Source organism: Malaya genurostris, chromosome 3, assembly GCF_030247185.1.
Source record: "Malaya genurostris strain Urasoe2022 chromosome 3, Malgen_1.1, whole genome shotgun sequence".
NCBI lineage: Eukaryota > Metazoa > Arthropoda > Insecta > Diptera > Culicidae > Malaya > Malaya genurostris.
In genome coordinates, this window is record NC_080572.1 from 50,006,305 (window position 1) to 50,024,848 (window position 18,544).

The 18,544-nt window shown below is 37.6% G+C and overlaps 1 protein-coding gene across 2 annotated transcripts in view; it reads right to left on the reverse strand.

The window, feature by feature from the left end:
• LOC131434462 (protein O-mannosyl-transferase Tmtc3-like) overlaps positions 1 to 18,544 on the reverse strand; it is a 696,449-nt gene that overhangs the window by 114,212 nt on the left and 563,693 nt on the right. For both annotated transcript variants that reach the window (XM_058601183.1, XM_058601184.1), the window contains exon 7: positions 12,666 to 12,847. In XM_058601183.1, the coding sequence (XP_058457166.1) occupies positions 12,666 to 12,847 (182 nt within the window). The remainder of the gene's footprint in view (positions 1 to 12,665; positions 12,848 to 18,544) is intronic.

Below are 18,544 nucleotides of genomic sequence, written 5' to 3' on the forward strand. Positions count from 1 at the left end.
ACAGCGCACGGTTCTGGCACAGTCCATAAACAACAATGATATCAGTGGAAAACTCTGTACTCGTAATGCACTGCCAGTGGATTGGGGGATGTTGGTGTTGTTGTTTTTGCTGCAGTGGTCGAGACCACAGCTGGAACGGTTCGGGTGTAATAACAAGTTTAAGGTGCGCCTCTGTCCGTTGGCGCACCAAACATGTTTGTTCCTCGCCCTGCGCTTGCCCGTAGTAGCGGCGTGGGTGTGTATCTGACAGGCAGCAGAATTTAATTAGGATTATGGTCACTGAGCGAGTGCAGCCAACTGCAGCTTCTTGGATGTAGACTGTCCCAGAGTTGGGCGCACGGACTGGAGATGGCCGAGTATCCTGTATCACATTTAGACACCGTAGCTGCTGTACTGTGATGACTTGCAGTATTATCCCAGTCGGCTGTAAACTGTCTGATCCGGAAATGAGGTTGGAGAATGGAGTAGTCATGTTTAGAGTAAACGAACACATTTTTCTTACATCGAATACGGAAGGACAGCTATACGACCTCTGTTCGTTACTTAGAAATGCAACACGGAACGTAACTATTTATTACGATGCTTTGTGCTGGTTGGTAGTCTCAGCAATTTGCCTACCGTTGGATTCGAAACCGAAGAACGTAAACTTTAAACAATTGGCTGAACATGGACGGAATGAGACATGGCAGTTGTTGGACATGGTTATCTAGTTTGTTTGCGGGGAGAACGAAATTTTTGTTCAAGCTGCATCGAAAATCTTGAGCATATTTGAAACGGAGGATAACTTTGGCTATGCATGCAATTACGCGTCTAGAACTGAAGACGTTTGCATCGCCTGTAGAAACTATCCACCGGAGCATAACACTCATTTTTTGTCGTGAATACGACTTACTTTACTATGGGATGCATTTTGAAAATTCACCCTCTGAGAGAGTGATAAGTTTTTGATCGTGAATATCTCCAGTTGCACCTAACGTATCATCATAATTTTTGCTACATACCATCGGAAATATGATCATCAATTTGTGATAACATTTTCAGTTGAATGACATAATCACAAATGATTCCAAATTAAATTTTTTTGAAATGTTTGATATCAACAAGTATCAAAGAGAAAACCCCAATGAGGCCTTTTTCGTACCTTAACACTTAAACCCTTAATATATTTCGTTCATTTGAGCCTGCGCAATTGACTTTCAGGTCCAGCTGGCAGTTCCAGTACCAACAATTTCGTATCCGTATTGAAGCAATTGCGGGATGTTCGGCAGAGTTAGTTTCCCTTCAAAGAACATCGATTGCGTCACTCCGCTGCTGGTAGTTTGCATTGAAGCAAAATACAACGAAAAGTGGACAGCGATGAGGAGCATTATGCAAAATCAGCACTTCTAATGAATTCAAATGTTATCTAGGGAACTATGAATGGCATCGTCGCAAATCCGAAGTAAAAATCATCAGTTTTTTGCACTTTTCGCACTACGTAATTCGCACCAAAAAAAGCAAAGTCTCGGCATTACATTCCTTTTGTGGAATTTGGCCTTTCGGTTCCAACAGACTTCGCAGCCGATTCTTATAGCGTACAGAATGATTGCATGGCTGGTGCTATGGATCCTGCTGACACTAAGAATCCTTCCAGGTCGGGGTCGAACATGGCTTGTAATGCCAGCGCCGTATCCATTGAACCACCGACACCCGGGTAAAAATTAGCACCAAATGAGTGCTAATAAAGTCGGCATTTTACTGCTTCGCTCTGAACCAATGCCAATTTAAATGCCAGCAATAAATCCCGTACAGCATTTTTATAGTTTCTTTCACTGAAATATGCAAATCCGAAATGAAACATTGAAATTCTGTATGTTCCTATTTTTGTGGCCTTTGAAACCGCCCATTTGTGAAAGAGCAACAAACGAAATCACGCGAAAACCAAAATGGCTTCAGTATTGAATCAATTCGCACAGGAAGCAGTTCTGCTGCAGGATGTTCGCAGATGCAGTTCCCACTTTAAATTGCGATTGGGTCTTCCTGCTGTAGGTCGATTGCATTGGAGAAAAATACAAGTGAACAACGATGGGAAACATTATGAAAAATTAGCCCTTTCAATGACTCCAAATTTCAGTTCGCTTTCACATCTCATCCAAGTCAGTCGATTAAACACAAAACCGCTTACGTTCGAGACGAAAGAAACCAAGTATAGTATTGTGTAGTGAACAATACAACGATCTCAAAATGAGTGAACGAAACGAACAAAAGCTACCGTCGACACGAAAGAAAACAATTGTTATTGACATCAGGCAGTGCAAAATTCGACCTTCGATACGAGAACTTGAAGGTTTGCTTAAGGAGCAAATGCATCTTGACATTAAACGTGTGCATTTACTTCAATGCAATAAGACAAATAATGTTGTTTACATCCAGTTTTATAAAGAGTTGGATGCAATTCAATTCGCAAAAAAACAATAACAATATGCACTATGTGGAGCACGAGAACATTAAGTATAACATTCCAGTATATATGGAAGATAGTGCTATAGAAGTGCGTGTACATGATCTTCCCTCAAGCGTCACCGATTCATATATTCGCAAAACTATGTCCCAATACGGAGAGATTCTCTCTATCGAAAAAGAAAAGTAGAAGAATTTTTTCCCTGGTATTCTAAATGGCGTACGTTTATTACGCATACACTTGAAGAGTCCTTTACCTTCTTATGTGATTTTCGGTCAAGATACAAGAGTTCCGTACAAATCACTTGTTACCTATGACAATCAGATGGCCACATGTCAATATTGCCAAAAAGCTGTTCACTACGGTAAGCTATGTGATAAACTGGACAAGGAGACAACCACACCAAAGGACAACAGTGCTTTCTTCACACCAACCCTAAGCAACCCCAGTACTCCTATGACAGTCACCAACAACAGTGAAGCATCCCCTTCAACGAAACCATCCAACGTATCCGCTATAGAACAAAGTACACCAGCTGCAGTTAACAACTAACCACCCAACCAACCAGCAACCGCAAACAATGTACAACAAAGCGCATCTCCAGCAACTAGCAACGAAATCAACAACAATACCACCGATGCGGCAATGGATGACGAGATGAATATTCGTATGTCAGAATGTTTGATGTAACTAATCCATACTTTAGTATAGATGCATCGTTTTAAATTCTCGTATTGAAGAAGAAGAAAACTTGAACAATTCACACAATCGATTAACTCACTGATTTTCGGATGGGTGAAGGAACGGGCCAGTTTTATTTGTATTCTCGTCATCCAGTTATGTCTCTGACATTACCCACCCGCCTTTTTTGTAATAGTTGTTTTCACATCAATCATATCGAATATAAAAATGCTAAATTTCTATACCATTTTATTTTAATACATGAGAGAGAATCAATGTGATAGAAACAAGTGGGGGGCAAACACAACTCGTTTGTGTTAGTGAAATTAAGTTTTCTTTAGCAACCCAAGTCAAACTAAAAACCACGTGTTTGCTTTCGTCACAACGTTCACAAGGGTTAGACATTTTCACCAACAGATAGGACTATTGCACCAATAGTCTTCTTATTAGTAGAGTCGCCATGCCGATTACTTGACTTTCCATCAACGAATTGTCATAAAATCGAATACAATATCTTACTCTTACAGTCAATCTATCGAACAGAGACAGCATACTTCACTCTTACTAATGGTTTTCGTATATGAGATAATTACTGTAGCTAAGGTGAATGGTGGTACCGTTACCCAAATAAGTTCAGCGAAAAACATATTCCATTTAAATGTTGATTTTAGAGACAAACAGTTTGTTAGAATTGAAATTGGTTGATTCATTGTCATGCACTATTTCGTTTGAGTCAATTCAACGGATTTGAAACCAAGGCCCTTATTCTGCGAGTCGAGTGAGGTGAGATAAGTCGAGTCACCCGAGTCACGCGATTCTGACAGTCGAATGAAGTGACAAAAGTCACCAGGATGAACTCTCACCGTATTCTTGCAGTCGAATCTGGGTGACAAAAGTCACCGGGGGTGAGTTTTAGAGTCGATACGTGTGAGTCAAGTGACAGCAGAAATATAAAACGAAAAATCTTAGAGATTTTCAAAATTTCTGCTATAAAAAGTGCCTAAAAAAAATAATTAAATCCTTTTCCGTACATCATTCGTACGGAAAAGGATTTAATTATTTTTTTTAGGCAGAAAAACTGAAATTGTTAATCTTTCCAGCTATTCTCAAAATATGCGCTCGATCGGAATCAAGAATGGCTTTTATCGTATCAAAGAACGTTCACTGGCAACTCTTCAACGATTGAATCAGTGCCATCAAAGAGAAACGGAAATCATCGCAACAACAAAAACCTGGCATGGCTCATTTAACAAAGAATCGACACCAGTGCGAGAGCGAATTTCTCTCGATGACATTTCTGAGAATCAAAGGTTAGCATGCTGCTGTGGGGATCCTTTCTGAAGCAACAAAAGGTTCTTCTCGTTTGGCGATCCGATTTTATACAGGCAGTTGATAATTGCGATAGAATCATTCTACTATTGCCGCTTATTCTTATTAGATTTTCAAAATTTCTGCTATAAAAAGTGTGAATGATGTACGGAAAAGGATTTATTTATTTTTTTAGGCAGAAAAACCGAAATTGTTAATCTTTTCAGCTATTCTCAAAATATGCGCTCGATCGGAATCGCTTACCTTGCTTGCTAAACCAATTCAAATAACATTCTGGATATTCTGAGAGGAGGAGTATTAACTATTTCCATTTTTGAATTTTTTTTTGTTTGTGTAAAAAATACATGAGGCAATCTTTTCTCTGTAAACCGCTTTCAGACAGATGGGCTGAAGCTTTTCATGTCAACTTAAACAATATTTACATTTAACTTATCGAATTTGCTGCTTTTGGCGGTTACAACACCATTCATCTAATATCAGAACCAATGTTCAATTGCAAGCAAAATCATACGACATACAATACATACGACATTCAACTTGATTCGCTACTGACAATTTGTTCTATTAATTTTTTACAGCATCACCGGGTACAGCGGCTATCAGTTGATCGAAACCACAAAATAAAATCGAGTGTACCGGCCATCGTAACCAAATCCATGAAGAAAACTAATCAAATATATTTGGCAGGAACTATCAGCGGCTTCCACGGCTCATATGGCGAATTTCAACTGTGTTCCAAATCATTTTCGATGCTGGAATATTCGTAGTGAGCATGCACTCGCGTATTTGTTCTATTAGTGCATTCAGATTATTTGTTATATTAGTGTAAACGCATGCAAATAACAAACTTTGCAAAAATATAAAGATTTTTATTGAATAACCGGCGATTCTCACCAAGGCGCCATTTCAATTGTTTTGATGTTTGGGAAAATGAGTTGTTCGTCACTCACCATAGAATGAATCTCTCACGTCACGCAAGTCGACTTGTAGAATAGGGTGACTACAGTCATGTGACAGCGAGGTGAGATTTGTCGAGTCACCTCACTCGACTCGCAGAATAAGGGCCCAAATAAAAACCTGTATATGGAAATCAAGTGCAACATACAACAAGAACAAATTGGCTTCAATGGCACTTTCCTCTGATTATTTGAAGAACTTTGTGTCTTGAAACTTCTGTATATGAAATACTTTCTAAGCAGCATAATAAAACATGCTTTAAGATTTGATTTTTCCATTGTTGTTTGTTGTTCCTGCAAAAAATCCCGCATTGTCATATGGCACATCAGGTACATTTGTTTCAACTGAATGAAACTATTATTACTACATTCAATCATTTGAGGAGTTCAAAGCATTTAAATCAGCTTAAGGAAAATTTTCCATATGAGATGCAACTGGAGTGTAGAATAACATATCACTCTAAATGTAAATGTGGTTAAGAGTCGCTTGAAAACTGTTGGAAATGCCAATTTCGCAATTTCGTGTAAACCTGTCATTTTTGAAGTCGCATCTCAAGTCAAACATTTTTCAAGGCTTTGAGAAATTTTTTGAGAAAAGGGTTTTTTTTTTCGAGATAATATCAAATCTCCAAGTTCCGAACTTTTCCAAGACATCTCCAGAAAACCTTTCTGACCGAATATGTGGGGTTGAGAATCGAACCCAGGTGGACTGCATGGAAGGCATCAACTTACTCATCATGCTATAGCCGTCCCCAATTTTAAACTGTTTTGTTCATCGTTCTGACGAATTTTGCATCAAATCGTATTCGGAGTAGGCAGCAATGTCTAAGATTTTTTTGAAACATTCTGAACATGTATACACAAAAACAGCAGTGGCATTTTCCAAAATTGATTCAGACTTTTTTTTTAAATGGCCAAACAATTTTGCTAGTTTTTTCCGACTGGTTCTAGTCGAAATTTGACAAATACCACAAAAAGCAATGTATTAGTGATCATTTCACAAAATTATTGGAGTTTTCGAATAAAAATACTGAAAAAATTTCAGAATGCGTCTTACACTGAAAAAAAATCTATTTTAAAAATTCACAATTCTGTCTTGCAACCTTTCATCCAAATTAAAAACGGTGTTTACCTTTGTCTATAGAAAGGGAAAAAAATTGTGCTTTAACCCCTGGTTGCTATTCCGTTACTGATCGGCTTTAACTGAAATTGTACAGGGAACTTCTATATGATCCGATTTGGGACTGGCAAGTCATCCTTCAATGAATCCATTCATCAGTACCGGCGCCGGCCAGGCCCGAACGTAGATCGTCTAAGGATTTGGGAAGGGATGTTAGTCCAACCTTTGTTGTTACGATAGACCGTATATACCGTTCCGGTTTCAAGATGCACGGATCCACCACTTAACTCACAGACTTCCCGAGTGAACGTTTCAACAATATCCGATGTTGAAATTCTGGGAAGTCTTGATTCGTGGAAACTAAAGGAAAATTTGAAATATTATCGCGTAACGAATTAAAACTTCATTATTTTTGGCCTCCTCGTATAGAAAGGTTATGCAGTCACTGTGAAACTCGACTTTCGAACGGAGGCCCGGAGCGCCGAGTGTCATATACCATTCGACTCAGTTCGTCGAGATCACTAAATGTCTGTGTGTGCATGTGTGTATGTATGTATGTATGTGACAAATAATGTCACTCAATTTTTTTCAGAGAACCGATTTTCACAAACTTAGATCCAAATGAAAGGTCCTATGGTCCCATAGACTGCTATTAAATTTAATCTCGATCCGATTCCCGTTTCCGGAATTACAGGGGGATATGCACCAAAACAAGGAAAAAAATAGTCACACACGTTTCTCAGAGATGACTGAACCGGTTTTCACAAACTTAGATTCAAATGAAAGGTCTTATGACCTCACACAATTTTTCTGAGTTTCATTTGAATCCGACTTCCGGTTTCGGAATTACAAGGAAATATGTGAAAATTTATGAAAAAATGCGCACCCAATTTTCTCGGAAATTTCTTAACCGATTTTCTCAAATTCTTTAAAAAAGTCCCCGAGAAGTTGATCGAGATCCGACTTCCGGTTCCGGTATTTCAGTACGATTAGTGAAAATTTTCAATTTCATGACTATTTTTTCACAAGCGATGGCGAAACGAGGTGCGCATTTTTATAAAACTTGCTGCTAAATCCATCTAGTTGACAGATCTTGTTAGTTAGTGAATATATAAACCTACTTTGGGACTACTAGTCTTCGGTTTCCGCTTCCGGAAGCACTGAAATAGTGAAGAAAAGCATTTGGACTTCTCAGCAACGGTTAAATCGCTTTTCACAAATCATGATTTAAATTAAATCTCTCATTGTCTTAACAGATACTGAGCAATTTCGTTCAGATCCGACTTCCGGTTTTGAAATTATAGAACGATGAGTGTCAAAACATTCAAATAGTTATTCAAAATTATGCAAAACTGGTACGCGTCGGTACGTGCGGCTTTGCTCCGTTCGCAACGTGCTTTGTTCAGTTTCGTATAGCGTGCAGGATTGCCACATTTCAATTTATATTTTTCAGGTGAAAAATCTGTAAATTTGTAAATCTTACCTACTTGTTAGTATTATCAGAATATCATGATAACGACGTTTTTCTACAAAAGTACACTTATTGCCTAAAAAGCTTATGCAATCACTTAAAAAATTGACTAGTGAAAATTGGCCCGGAAGACTTAGTGTGTAAAAGCTCATAGTCCCTTAGGGTACTATTGAATTTCATCATGCTTACATAGGGTAAATTGTGTTTAATAATGCACACCGTCATTTAGAGCGACGATGCAAAATAGGGTAGAGTTCTTCTAAATTTGGCTCAAAACTGATTCAATTTGTAGGCTATATTAGTTACTTACTAAACGAACCGACTTCGGGTATACTGGTTTAATGTTCCTGGTTCCAGAAGTAGCGGAAATAGTGGTCAATAACTCTAAAACGAGACTCAGTCAATTTTCTCAGATATAATTTGGTCGATTTCCACAAACAGGTTCAAATAAAAGTTCTTATAGCTTCATAGGTTGCTGTTTAATTTCATTCGGGCCCGACCTTCGATTCATAAACTATAGGGTAAAGTGTGTTTAATTATTTAGTGCGGGGGTGCAAAATAAAGAAAAATTCTTATTACTTGACATAACTGTTTACAAATTGAAAAGGTTACGTTAGTTCATACCCAAAGAAAGTTTATTTTGAAATTTTTGAAAATATAAGTAATATGAGAATGGCAACATTACACCACTAGGTGGATTAAAAAAGGTTTTTCTAAATGGAATTACCTGCTACAAAATTAACGAGTGAATAGGATGTAGACAAAATAGTTGATTCGTTATAGTAACCTATTCTTAAAAGTTTTATAATATCATTTTAAATCACTAAACACAGGTCAACAGGTTTCACAGATTTTTATTATTTACCGCGAAAAATTGTTAATTTGTTATATTGGTTGATCTGGGCAGCCGGCTACCGAGAAAAAACTTTATCAAACAAACAAGTATCTATGTTATCTTTGTTATTAAAATTGTGATATTAAGGTGACCATGGAAGCGAGCCACAAATGGCAACCAAGAAACCGCCCACCCTCCCACTCCACCTTCCGCTATTTTGCCCTGCTCTTGATGTAAACAAACCATGAAACACATTTTTTCTACGCGTAGGGGTAAATATATTGCGTAGAATTGCTACTGCAGTTTGGTGACATAATCACTCATCGTATTGATATATGTTTATGATAAATTATCAACTTTGAAGAATGATTTAAGCAAAACTTTTTCGAACATTTATTAGAAGGCTTCTTCTTAGAATGTTATTATTTTTCACTCACCTCAAAATTTCAACTGCTAATTAAAGCTCTGTGACATAAGAAGGCTTTATAAACCCCTTTGGAGTTGTTCTTCACCAGTAAACTTATCCTCTGATCTAAACATTTTATTATAAAACCTTTGAATAACTCACAGTTCTGGTTTTGAAAGTTTTCCAAAAATCCACGATAAAAAGTTTGTCGGCCTGCTTTAGTATTGATAATACCACCCTTTTATATTGGCAGTGATGCCATATATAATTAGAGAACAAACCTTGCGATGCACTAAAAATGGCAATATTTTCAATTATTCGCACATTGATATAGTTAAAATTACGGATCAAAACTACTTTCGTACGTCACCATCTAAAATTTCAATATTTATAAAAAACGAAAATATTTGCATAATTTCCATTTCAAACACTGCTTCCTCTCCAAGTTATCCGCAACCCTGTTGTCTTATTTACCGTCGCTATGGAAAGCAAAAAATAAACAAACAGTTCCAGTATTGCAATCTTTTCAAAATTCGTCGTCCATCTAAGAAAAAGAAAGCAGCGCTCATTCGCGAAAATCAATAGAAAAATAAATGGAATACGATGATAAAGTGTGTTTTGGGTAGTGAGTATGTGCGAGACTCATCCGTTCAAACAGTGGAAGAACTGCCAGAAGTGCCAGTTCAAAACAATACCGCAGAATTTAGAAACTGTACTGGTATCAATAGGTAAAGTTTCGTCAATATATGAAATAATATCTTCAAATTTGCATGATAAATCTTTTCAGAGCAAATAGCCGATTTATCATCAAGCCCTCTCGTCAAGTGCCACTTGACTGTTCTCTGGGTGAGGTTGCTTCCCTTTCCGAAAACGATGATGTTGTCGACAAAATGGAAAATGTAGAATTTGTTGGTTTGTATTTTTTGAATATGTGAGCTTCATATTCCAAAATTAAAATTAATACAAAAAGCCATTACAACAGAGTTTGTTCTGTTTTCGTGTGGTGTTACTAAACTTAATCCATCAATGTAAAAGCTTCCTTTTTACTTTGTAATGTAAGAAAAATGCCAAGAACCAAACGAAGGCAAATAGTAAACTATCATCTTTGGCACAATCATTATATTTTTTTGGTCCTATGATTGCAATTTGTTAACTCCAGAATTAGCATGAAGATGAGATCCACTCTGTTCTGCTAGGTGATTTGAATAGTTTCAATGTTTACATTTTGTTCTTGCAACTGTATTCCTTTCAGCACACAAATATTATTATTTCATTCTTCTCTACTCACAAGTACTGTTACTATATGAAAAAGTATTGTTTAACCAATACTTTTACATTTATTTTCCTTGGCCTCTGTCCACGGTCACCTTAATGGATCTTTGCAATAGTTGATTTTTAATACTCAATTTATAATCGTGAAAGACAAGCGATAACACGAACAAGAAAAATACTAAATAAAACTTTGCTCACAAGCTAGCCGAAATTGATAAGTTGAATGGAGTTTAATGAAGAGATAATTTAGTAGAAGAGAGTAATCAGATGTGCAACATTGAAAAAATCTGATAACTGAAGAGAAAAAGGAACTCCTGCAATTTTCCCCTTTTACGCCATGGTAGCAGGAACCCAGTGGATCTATTTTTGGTTACATTTTTCCCCCCGGATTCCACACGGCATCTAGGCTGATACTGTCCGGAGAAAGATAATAGATACTATCAATCACCGAAGATCGAAGATCAAATGGCTATGATTTTTGGTTCCTGCTGTTGACCGGAGATATAGTGATAATCGCACATTTTACATCGGCTGGATTTTCTCAACGATTACTCAACGAATTTGAAAGCTAATAATGTCAATCTAATTTGGAAGGGTTATGGCGAGCATGTCCAGTTCGAGAAATGTGATGTTATATGTGACGAAACCGACAGGTCCCACTGTTTTCAATGCACCAAAATTTTTCGGAGATGAAAGAATCGATTTCGAAAGGCTTAGACTTGGTTGAAAGTTACTATTAGGTTATCTGATAAGCTAATCATACTAACGTTTAAATGAGACTATTTGCATGTCAAGAGAAGGGCAATATGATTCTAGATTCAACTGATGTCTATTTCATAGTACTATTGATTTAGATTTCGTGTAAACTTCGTTATTTTTTTGCTGTGTAGTCTAGATCTATATTGGGAAAACAAAGTTTGCACAGTTGCTTTTAAGACAAGGGCTGAATGTCCAGAAGAGCCAACATTTGTTCGAGTTGACGCAAAATTCGTCACCCGGAAAATTTTGTAAAGGCACTCTATAGTAAAGAAGGACGTATTCACGTCAAACAATAATTTAACACAACAATTGACTTGTTCCTGCTGTTGATCGGAATAATATTTCTCCGATTCCCACGTCCAATATTTCCTAACAAGGGTAGCGCTTCATACTAATTTTTCATTTTGAGAAGGAATCATCGGATATCCTGCTGACAAACCGGTCAAGTAAAGTTCGTGTTGAAAAATTCAAAGTCTAGATCTTTCGCAACACCGAAAATAGACTGACTGAAGTTATGCACGGTCGTCACTGGCTGACTTCAAGTCGTAGACTTGGAGTTTTCTGTTCCGTCGAAATGTATGTGTCTTTCGAAGAATGAAGGTTTGACAATAGGGAGCCTTTTAATTACTTCAAGTGCCCGTTAGCCTTTGCCCGGTGTGCCAAAAAAAGTGCCATCGTAAATGGGGAAGAAAATTGATTGCTGAGCAGAGGTGATATTTTAATTGCAATCTATTTACGATCGGCAACAAGGACCATGTTTTGCGTTCAGGATTTTCAGAACGAAGACGAGTGTCCATACATTATTCTTTTTCTCTGTGTTCAGAACAGCTGTACTTTTAATTTAATTTCCTAATGTGAAAATGCATTAAAATCACTGATGAAGGTCAATTCAAACATATTCTTCATGAACAACTGGGTGAGTGAAAACACGATTCGTTAGGTTTTCTTTAATACTCCGCGTACACACGTATAGCGTAATCAAATTTCCCATCAACCGAGAATCCCTGTAGCTGCAGACACGAGTCTCCCGGCGCACCCAGCATGAAATTCGGAAATTACATTCCAACTGCCTTTGGTACGGCCTGACATACTCAGCTGCGCAGTCTGTTCCACATATTATTCGTAATTATGTAACGAATCGAATCACACACGTGAGCAGTGGGCTGCGTTCGGTCGGAAATCTCACCGAGGCTTACGCTATTTCCAGCAACATGAAATTACGACACACTCGCTGGATCATCTGATGGTTCCGGCTAGAACGTTTCCACACTACCTTTACCGATCTGGCAGGCGATGTGGTTTGCCACGGCAGAGATGAGATAGTTCGTCCCACCAGGAACGTCGGAACTGACTCGAAATACCAAGTCCCGAAGAGATGGATAATTAATGCACTTACCTCGTGAAGACCGGTAGCTGGGAGCCCATAATTTGCAATCGAGCGAACAAAAGTGCTACGGTGGCCACGCACAGTACGGCTAACCGGCGAGTGGCTTCATGTGGCCACCAGCCACTCGGTAGGGCCAGCGATTTTCCACTCATCACCGACCGGGCCAGGTGGTAGATGTCACGGAGGCGGATCTGTAACGGGAAGAATGGTGAAAATGGTATTTTAATCATTTAGGATCTGAACCGGATACCGGAGGATGGACGCCCGGAGTTTGGTTATTTTTCTACACCACATGACGGATTTTTTTTTATTTATGAATCAATTATATAGCTTGTTCGATTGTTCCCGAGGTTGGGTTTCTTTGGCTTTTGTTTTTATTATGTTTAATATTCAAGAGCAAAGCAGGTTTTAATATTTTTTTCCAATGCGTTGTACTTGAGCAATTCCATCGCAAATGACAGCATTTTTAAAATTTTATTTTTGTATTGTTTGATTTGGCTCAAATTCATGACAAACAATTTGCATCATCAATTTACCCTTTTTACTCTATCTATACTAAATCTAGGGACCATTCGACTCAGTTCGAGGAGATTGGAAAATCTCTCTCTCTCTCTCTCTCTCTCTCTCTCTCTCTCTCTCTCTCTCTCTCTCTCTCTCTCTCTCTCTCTCTCTCTCTCTCTCTCTCTCTCTCTGTGTGTGTGGGTGTGTGTGTGTGTGTGTGTGTGTGTGTGTGTGTGTGTGTGTGTGTGTGTGTGTGTGTGTGTGTGAGTGTGTGTGTGTGTGTGTGTGTGTGTGTGTGTGTGTGTGTGTGTTCGTGTGTGCGTGTGTGTGTGTGTGTGTATGTGTGTGTGTGTGTGTGTGTGTGTGTGTGTGTGTGTGTGTGTGTGTGTGTGTGTGTGTGTGTGTGTGTGTGTGTGTGTATGTGTGTGTGTGTGTGTGTGTGTGTGTGTGTGTGTGTGTGTGTGTGTGTGTGTGTGTGTGTGTGTGTGTGTGTGTGTCAGTGTGTGTGTGTGTTTTGTGGGTGTGTGTGTGTGTCTGTGTTTGGGTGCTTTTCGAAGATATTTTTATCGCTCAATTTTCTCAGAGATGGCTGATCCGATTTCAACCAACTTTGGCTCGTTTGAAAGCTACTGTCAGGCCATGGATCAAGTTTGAAGATCAAATGGCTGTGACTTTTGGTTCCGGAGAAATAATGGTATAAGTGACGTAACCAACAAAACGCGTTGATTTTTTACCGCTCTAATATATAAGGGCCAATATTTTGGATTCACCTCTAATTTCATAAAACGCTACTGTTCAAAAGTTTAAGTACCTCGAAAATAGTCCTCATGCTAAATTTGAGCTAAATCGGACATGGGTAAAGGGTGCTGCCCAGCGGTTAAGGTTTGAAAATTTTCGATCTTGAAAGAGCACCATAGGAGGGAGTACATGAAATTTTTTTTGAGCCAAAAATCTTAAAATTGCATGAAACGTTGAGATTTAGTGTTATTTAAAAAAAAAATTCGAAAAAATTGACTTTCTGAGACTTAGAAAAATTTTGATATTTTTTCTCAAAAAGTCGGATTTTCCAAAAAAAAATTGTTTCGAGATGACACTAAATATCGACGTTTCATGCAATTCTAAGACTTTTGGCATCAAATTTTTTTTTCGATTTCGAAAATTTCATGTACCCATTCCTATGGTGATTTTCAAGGTATATGAAAATTCCACTAAGTGGACTAAGAAGGGTTTTTTTTTAGATTAGCATCACTCTTTTCACACAAATACTCAACGCAAATGTCAAGCATTAGTTTGAAAAAATGATGCTGACTGTGTGAACTAAACACTGAAGCATGCTTTTGTGAACTACTTGAATCAATCTGAATCAATTGGTGTCAAAATTAGTATCCGAAATTATTCAATAAAAGTATGAAATATATTCTCGTGAGACAGTTATGAAAGAAGAGAAAGGCATTATCACACCACTAGGTGGATTAAGAAGGGTTTTTAAAAATGGTATCACCATCCCAACTTGTTAACTCGTGCAAGGTGTGGGAGATTTAAAGCATTTTTTTCGGCTGTTTTGACATTCTCACCCTGCAAACGATAGCATTTGGATGAAATTGATAGTAAAAATGCGAAAGAGAAAAAGAAAACTACACTCAAGTCTTTTTTTCTGCGGGGGAATGCGTACCACAAAAAAACTCCGCATTACTTTGAAAATTTGCAATAAATAATGAGAATGGGGAAAAAATGTTTGGTCGAGACCTGGTTGTGTCTAGTTTTTTTTTTAATACCAGCTTGGAGAAACAAATTGGAAAAACAAGACGAAGCGATCAATGAGTTTCTGTCTAAGGGGTGTACGTGATTTTAATGGTCCGTTGCCAAGAATGAATTCCTGATCTGGCTAACGATTGGCGAATGTGGTCAAATTAGCCTTCCCTTCATCACTTACAGAACAATCAACGGTGCGATTTACATAGAATAATGTCTTAAGAAGCGTCTCTTGCCATTCAAAAGATTGCACAAAGAACCAACTCGGTTTTGGCCTGATCTAGTATCCTACTACAACGCTCATAACTCAGTAGTTTTTCATTCCTTGAAAACTTCAAGAAAATTCGATAATCTGTTTAATATTGGTTGGAACCATTTTTATCGAGTGCACCCTAAAATAAACATAAACGCTATTCCGATAAGTAAAGAGGAAATTGGCATCTTGAGATATTGCATTTCCCTTGTTTCCTGATAATTATAGTAATTCCCTGAGCAGTACGAAGAGACGTAAGTTTGTGAAATCGCCGATATATTTCCTGCTAAGCTGTCACTTTATGAACAGATATTTGTGGTGGAAAAATCTACTTTTCAAATGTGCTGTTCATACTGCCCGGATCGTATTGTGTTCGGTGAACCGATGAGAGATAGAACAATACAAACTCATAATCGACGCTTCAAGTATCGTTGAATTCCGTTGGGTGCATACAAAAGTGAGTGAGTTTCGGTTATTACTGATGTAGAATCAGAACTCGCATAGGAACAGACCCAACCAGACGCCAGCAAAAATCATCACAAAAGACAGAAATCGTAATCTCTTTTGCATGCGAATTCAGTAACAACATTCCAACCGGTGAGTATCTTTCTGCCATCAGATGCTTTCATTGTTTACTTTCGCTTAACCCATTGTATTGTGCTCTAACCTAGGAGTGCTATATTCGCGATAAGTTTTCTTGCGGTTCTGGTAACTATCGTCTTCAACATCGATAGACGGAGAGAGAGAGAGAGAGTGTGTGATAACAACTGAAAACTATCGATATGCTGTAGAACAAAGTGAATCCACTGGAACCAGGAACCAAAGCCGACATCCCGACCGAATGGTCTTGCAAAACGCAACGGGGCTCTCCACCGTGTGCCGGTGTTTAACGATGTGAAATAAATCTGCTTTCACCGAATAAATTATGATCGAAAAACAAACATCATGCATCAAGAAAACGGTAAACCATTGTGGAAGCTCATCGCTGCGCTGCGCTATGCTGGGAGAAATTTCCCAGAGTAGCAGCACGACCATCCTGAAACCACTATGGAGGATTATCATGCAGATTTTCGTTTATTTTCTTTTCTTGCTGTGGCATTTGAGTGGCCGGAGTTTTTCCTTCGCTACGGACCTGACGGAAAGACATCACCCGGAGCCCGGCACGGTTCGGTCAGTCGTTGCAGTTTCCGTGCTGCTTCCTGGGAACGTTCGTCGGAGGAAGATAAACGAGCGACTAAACAATGCAAATCACACAAGTTCATCATATCGTGCTACTTCTGCTTCTGCCGTAGCCGGATGAAATTGTGCTTTAATGTGGATGTATCGGGCTGTAGCAAGGGGGTGGGGTCCGTTGCGACATCCACTGGGTCACGATGGAAGGCAGGGAATGTTTTGCTAACGTTTATGAAACATTCCAAACACATTTGGTGAAGCCGCATTCGGTTAAAAAAAATTAGATGTCTACACTCTTAGAAAAAAATGAAAATTACGCTTGACGTAAATTCAAGCATGCCGTAATTTCTTCGGTGATGACACAATATTACATCTATTAACATGTAAAAATAATATTTGTGTTTGTACCAATGTAAACTTCAGCTAAAGTGAAGATATGACTTATGTCTACATGCCTAGAATTGTAAATTTAAGTGAATTACATTCCTTTTCTGTGCGTCTATAAAGACATAAAAAGACACGTCTTTTTTTCTAAGTGCACAGAAAAAATTATGAATTTTACATGTGACATAAACCTTCAAACGATATAATTCATAGCCACTTGATTTTTCAAATGACGCATTATTCCACTTGTACAGAATTTTACAAGCTCCGAATATAATTTTCACTCGGTTACCAATTATCGTTTTATGGATTTATATGTATCATTTATTCAACAAACACATATCCCAAGTAACAATTTTTGTTACGCTAGCTTGTTTGTGACTAGTTTGCAACCAGATATTTGAGTGATTGTTACTAACATCTAGCCACTTGCATGACTCAAAAAGCGCAGTTTCTACTAGTTGTTAATTCAGCTAAAAATAAGTTGTCGTTACGTTGTAATGCCATACTAGAATAACTTATCTTTTCATAACTTGAAAATAACTTGTTTCCAAGTAAACTAGTTGAAACTTAGTCACCATCGACATTATAAACATTGAATGAATCCAGAATACTTTTCTATCTTCAATAAAAAAGCAGGAGAGTGCTTTAAATCACAAACTTGATACAAGGTACAAATTTCACAACGATTTTAAAACTGTCGAGCGGAATTCAATTTTACTTAACTGTTTTTCATGCGCCTTCAATCAGAATCTGTTTATAAAGATATGAAAAATAAACAACAAAATAACGCTATGTTCAGAATGCTCAAATTAGAGTGATTTCTTATCATTTTAAATTCATATATCATGAGAGTTATAATATTATCACAATCGATGCTCAATCCCTATATTATTTTCTTCGTATTTATGACAGTGCATAGAACAAAAATGATTATTCTGCCTTTCACTATTTTCGGCAAAAAGTAGTTTGGAAAAAAGTAATCTCCTGGTTTTATTTACGTTTCATACACTTCTTGAGACTCCCTATTGTATTCGCCATATTCAAGCCAACAAAGGTTGTTTTGTTTGCATTTTCGTTATCATAACGTTGGGAAAACCTACCGATAACTAACTGAATCAATGAAGAATTTTATGTTATAATCTCATAATATCTAAGTTATTACTACATCAATTCACATAGTAACGATTTACATATACGCTTACGTATTTATAATGGTTTCGCAACCTTTTTTCAACTTGTAGCTAAAACTAAAACTGTGATTAAAGATATGTTAGAATCAAGTAACGATAACTTACTAATGATAGCTAGTTCAATGATTATGTTATAAAGAAACACTGCCGTCACCTTGTTTTAACCATAACATAAAAAAACATGTTCGTGTTCTTGTTGCAACATAGTTGGGCTAAGTGGTATCAGAACTAGTTACGGGTTGCCAATATTGGAGTCTAATAAACTTATTTTCAACTAGTAGCTAGTAATAAAGTTGCGATTAAAGATATGTTTGGATTAAGTTACGATAGCTTATAATTTATTATTAATTCAATATGACAAAAAGATGTGGTGATTTGAAACCTAAATAACTATTTCGTAACTGGTTAGGTTATGAGGAAACATTGCTGTCACCTTGTTTTAGCCAGTATAACATAGAAAACATATTCGTGCTCTTGTTGCAACATAGTTTGGACTTAGTCGCATCAGAACTAGTTGCGGATTGCTACTTGGGATATGCTTCTGTGGTTCAGTCGATTAATCGATTTGCTTTGTGATCCAACGTTTCTAGGTTCAAGACCCGCTGTTGCTATCGATCTTTTGTTTGTTATAT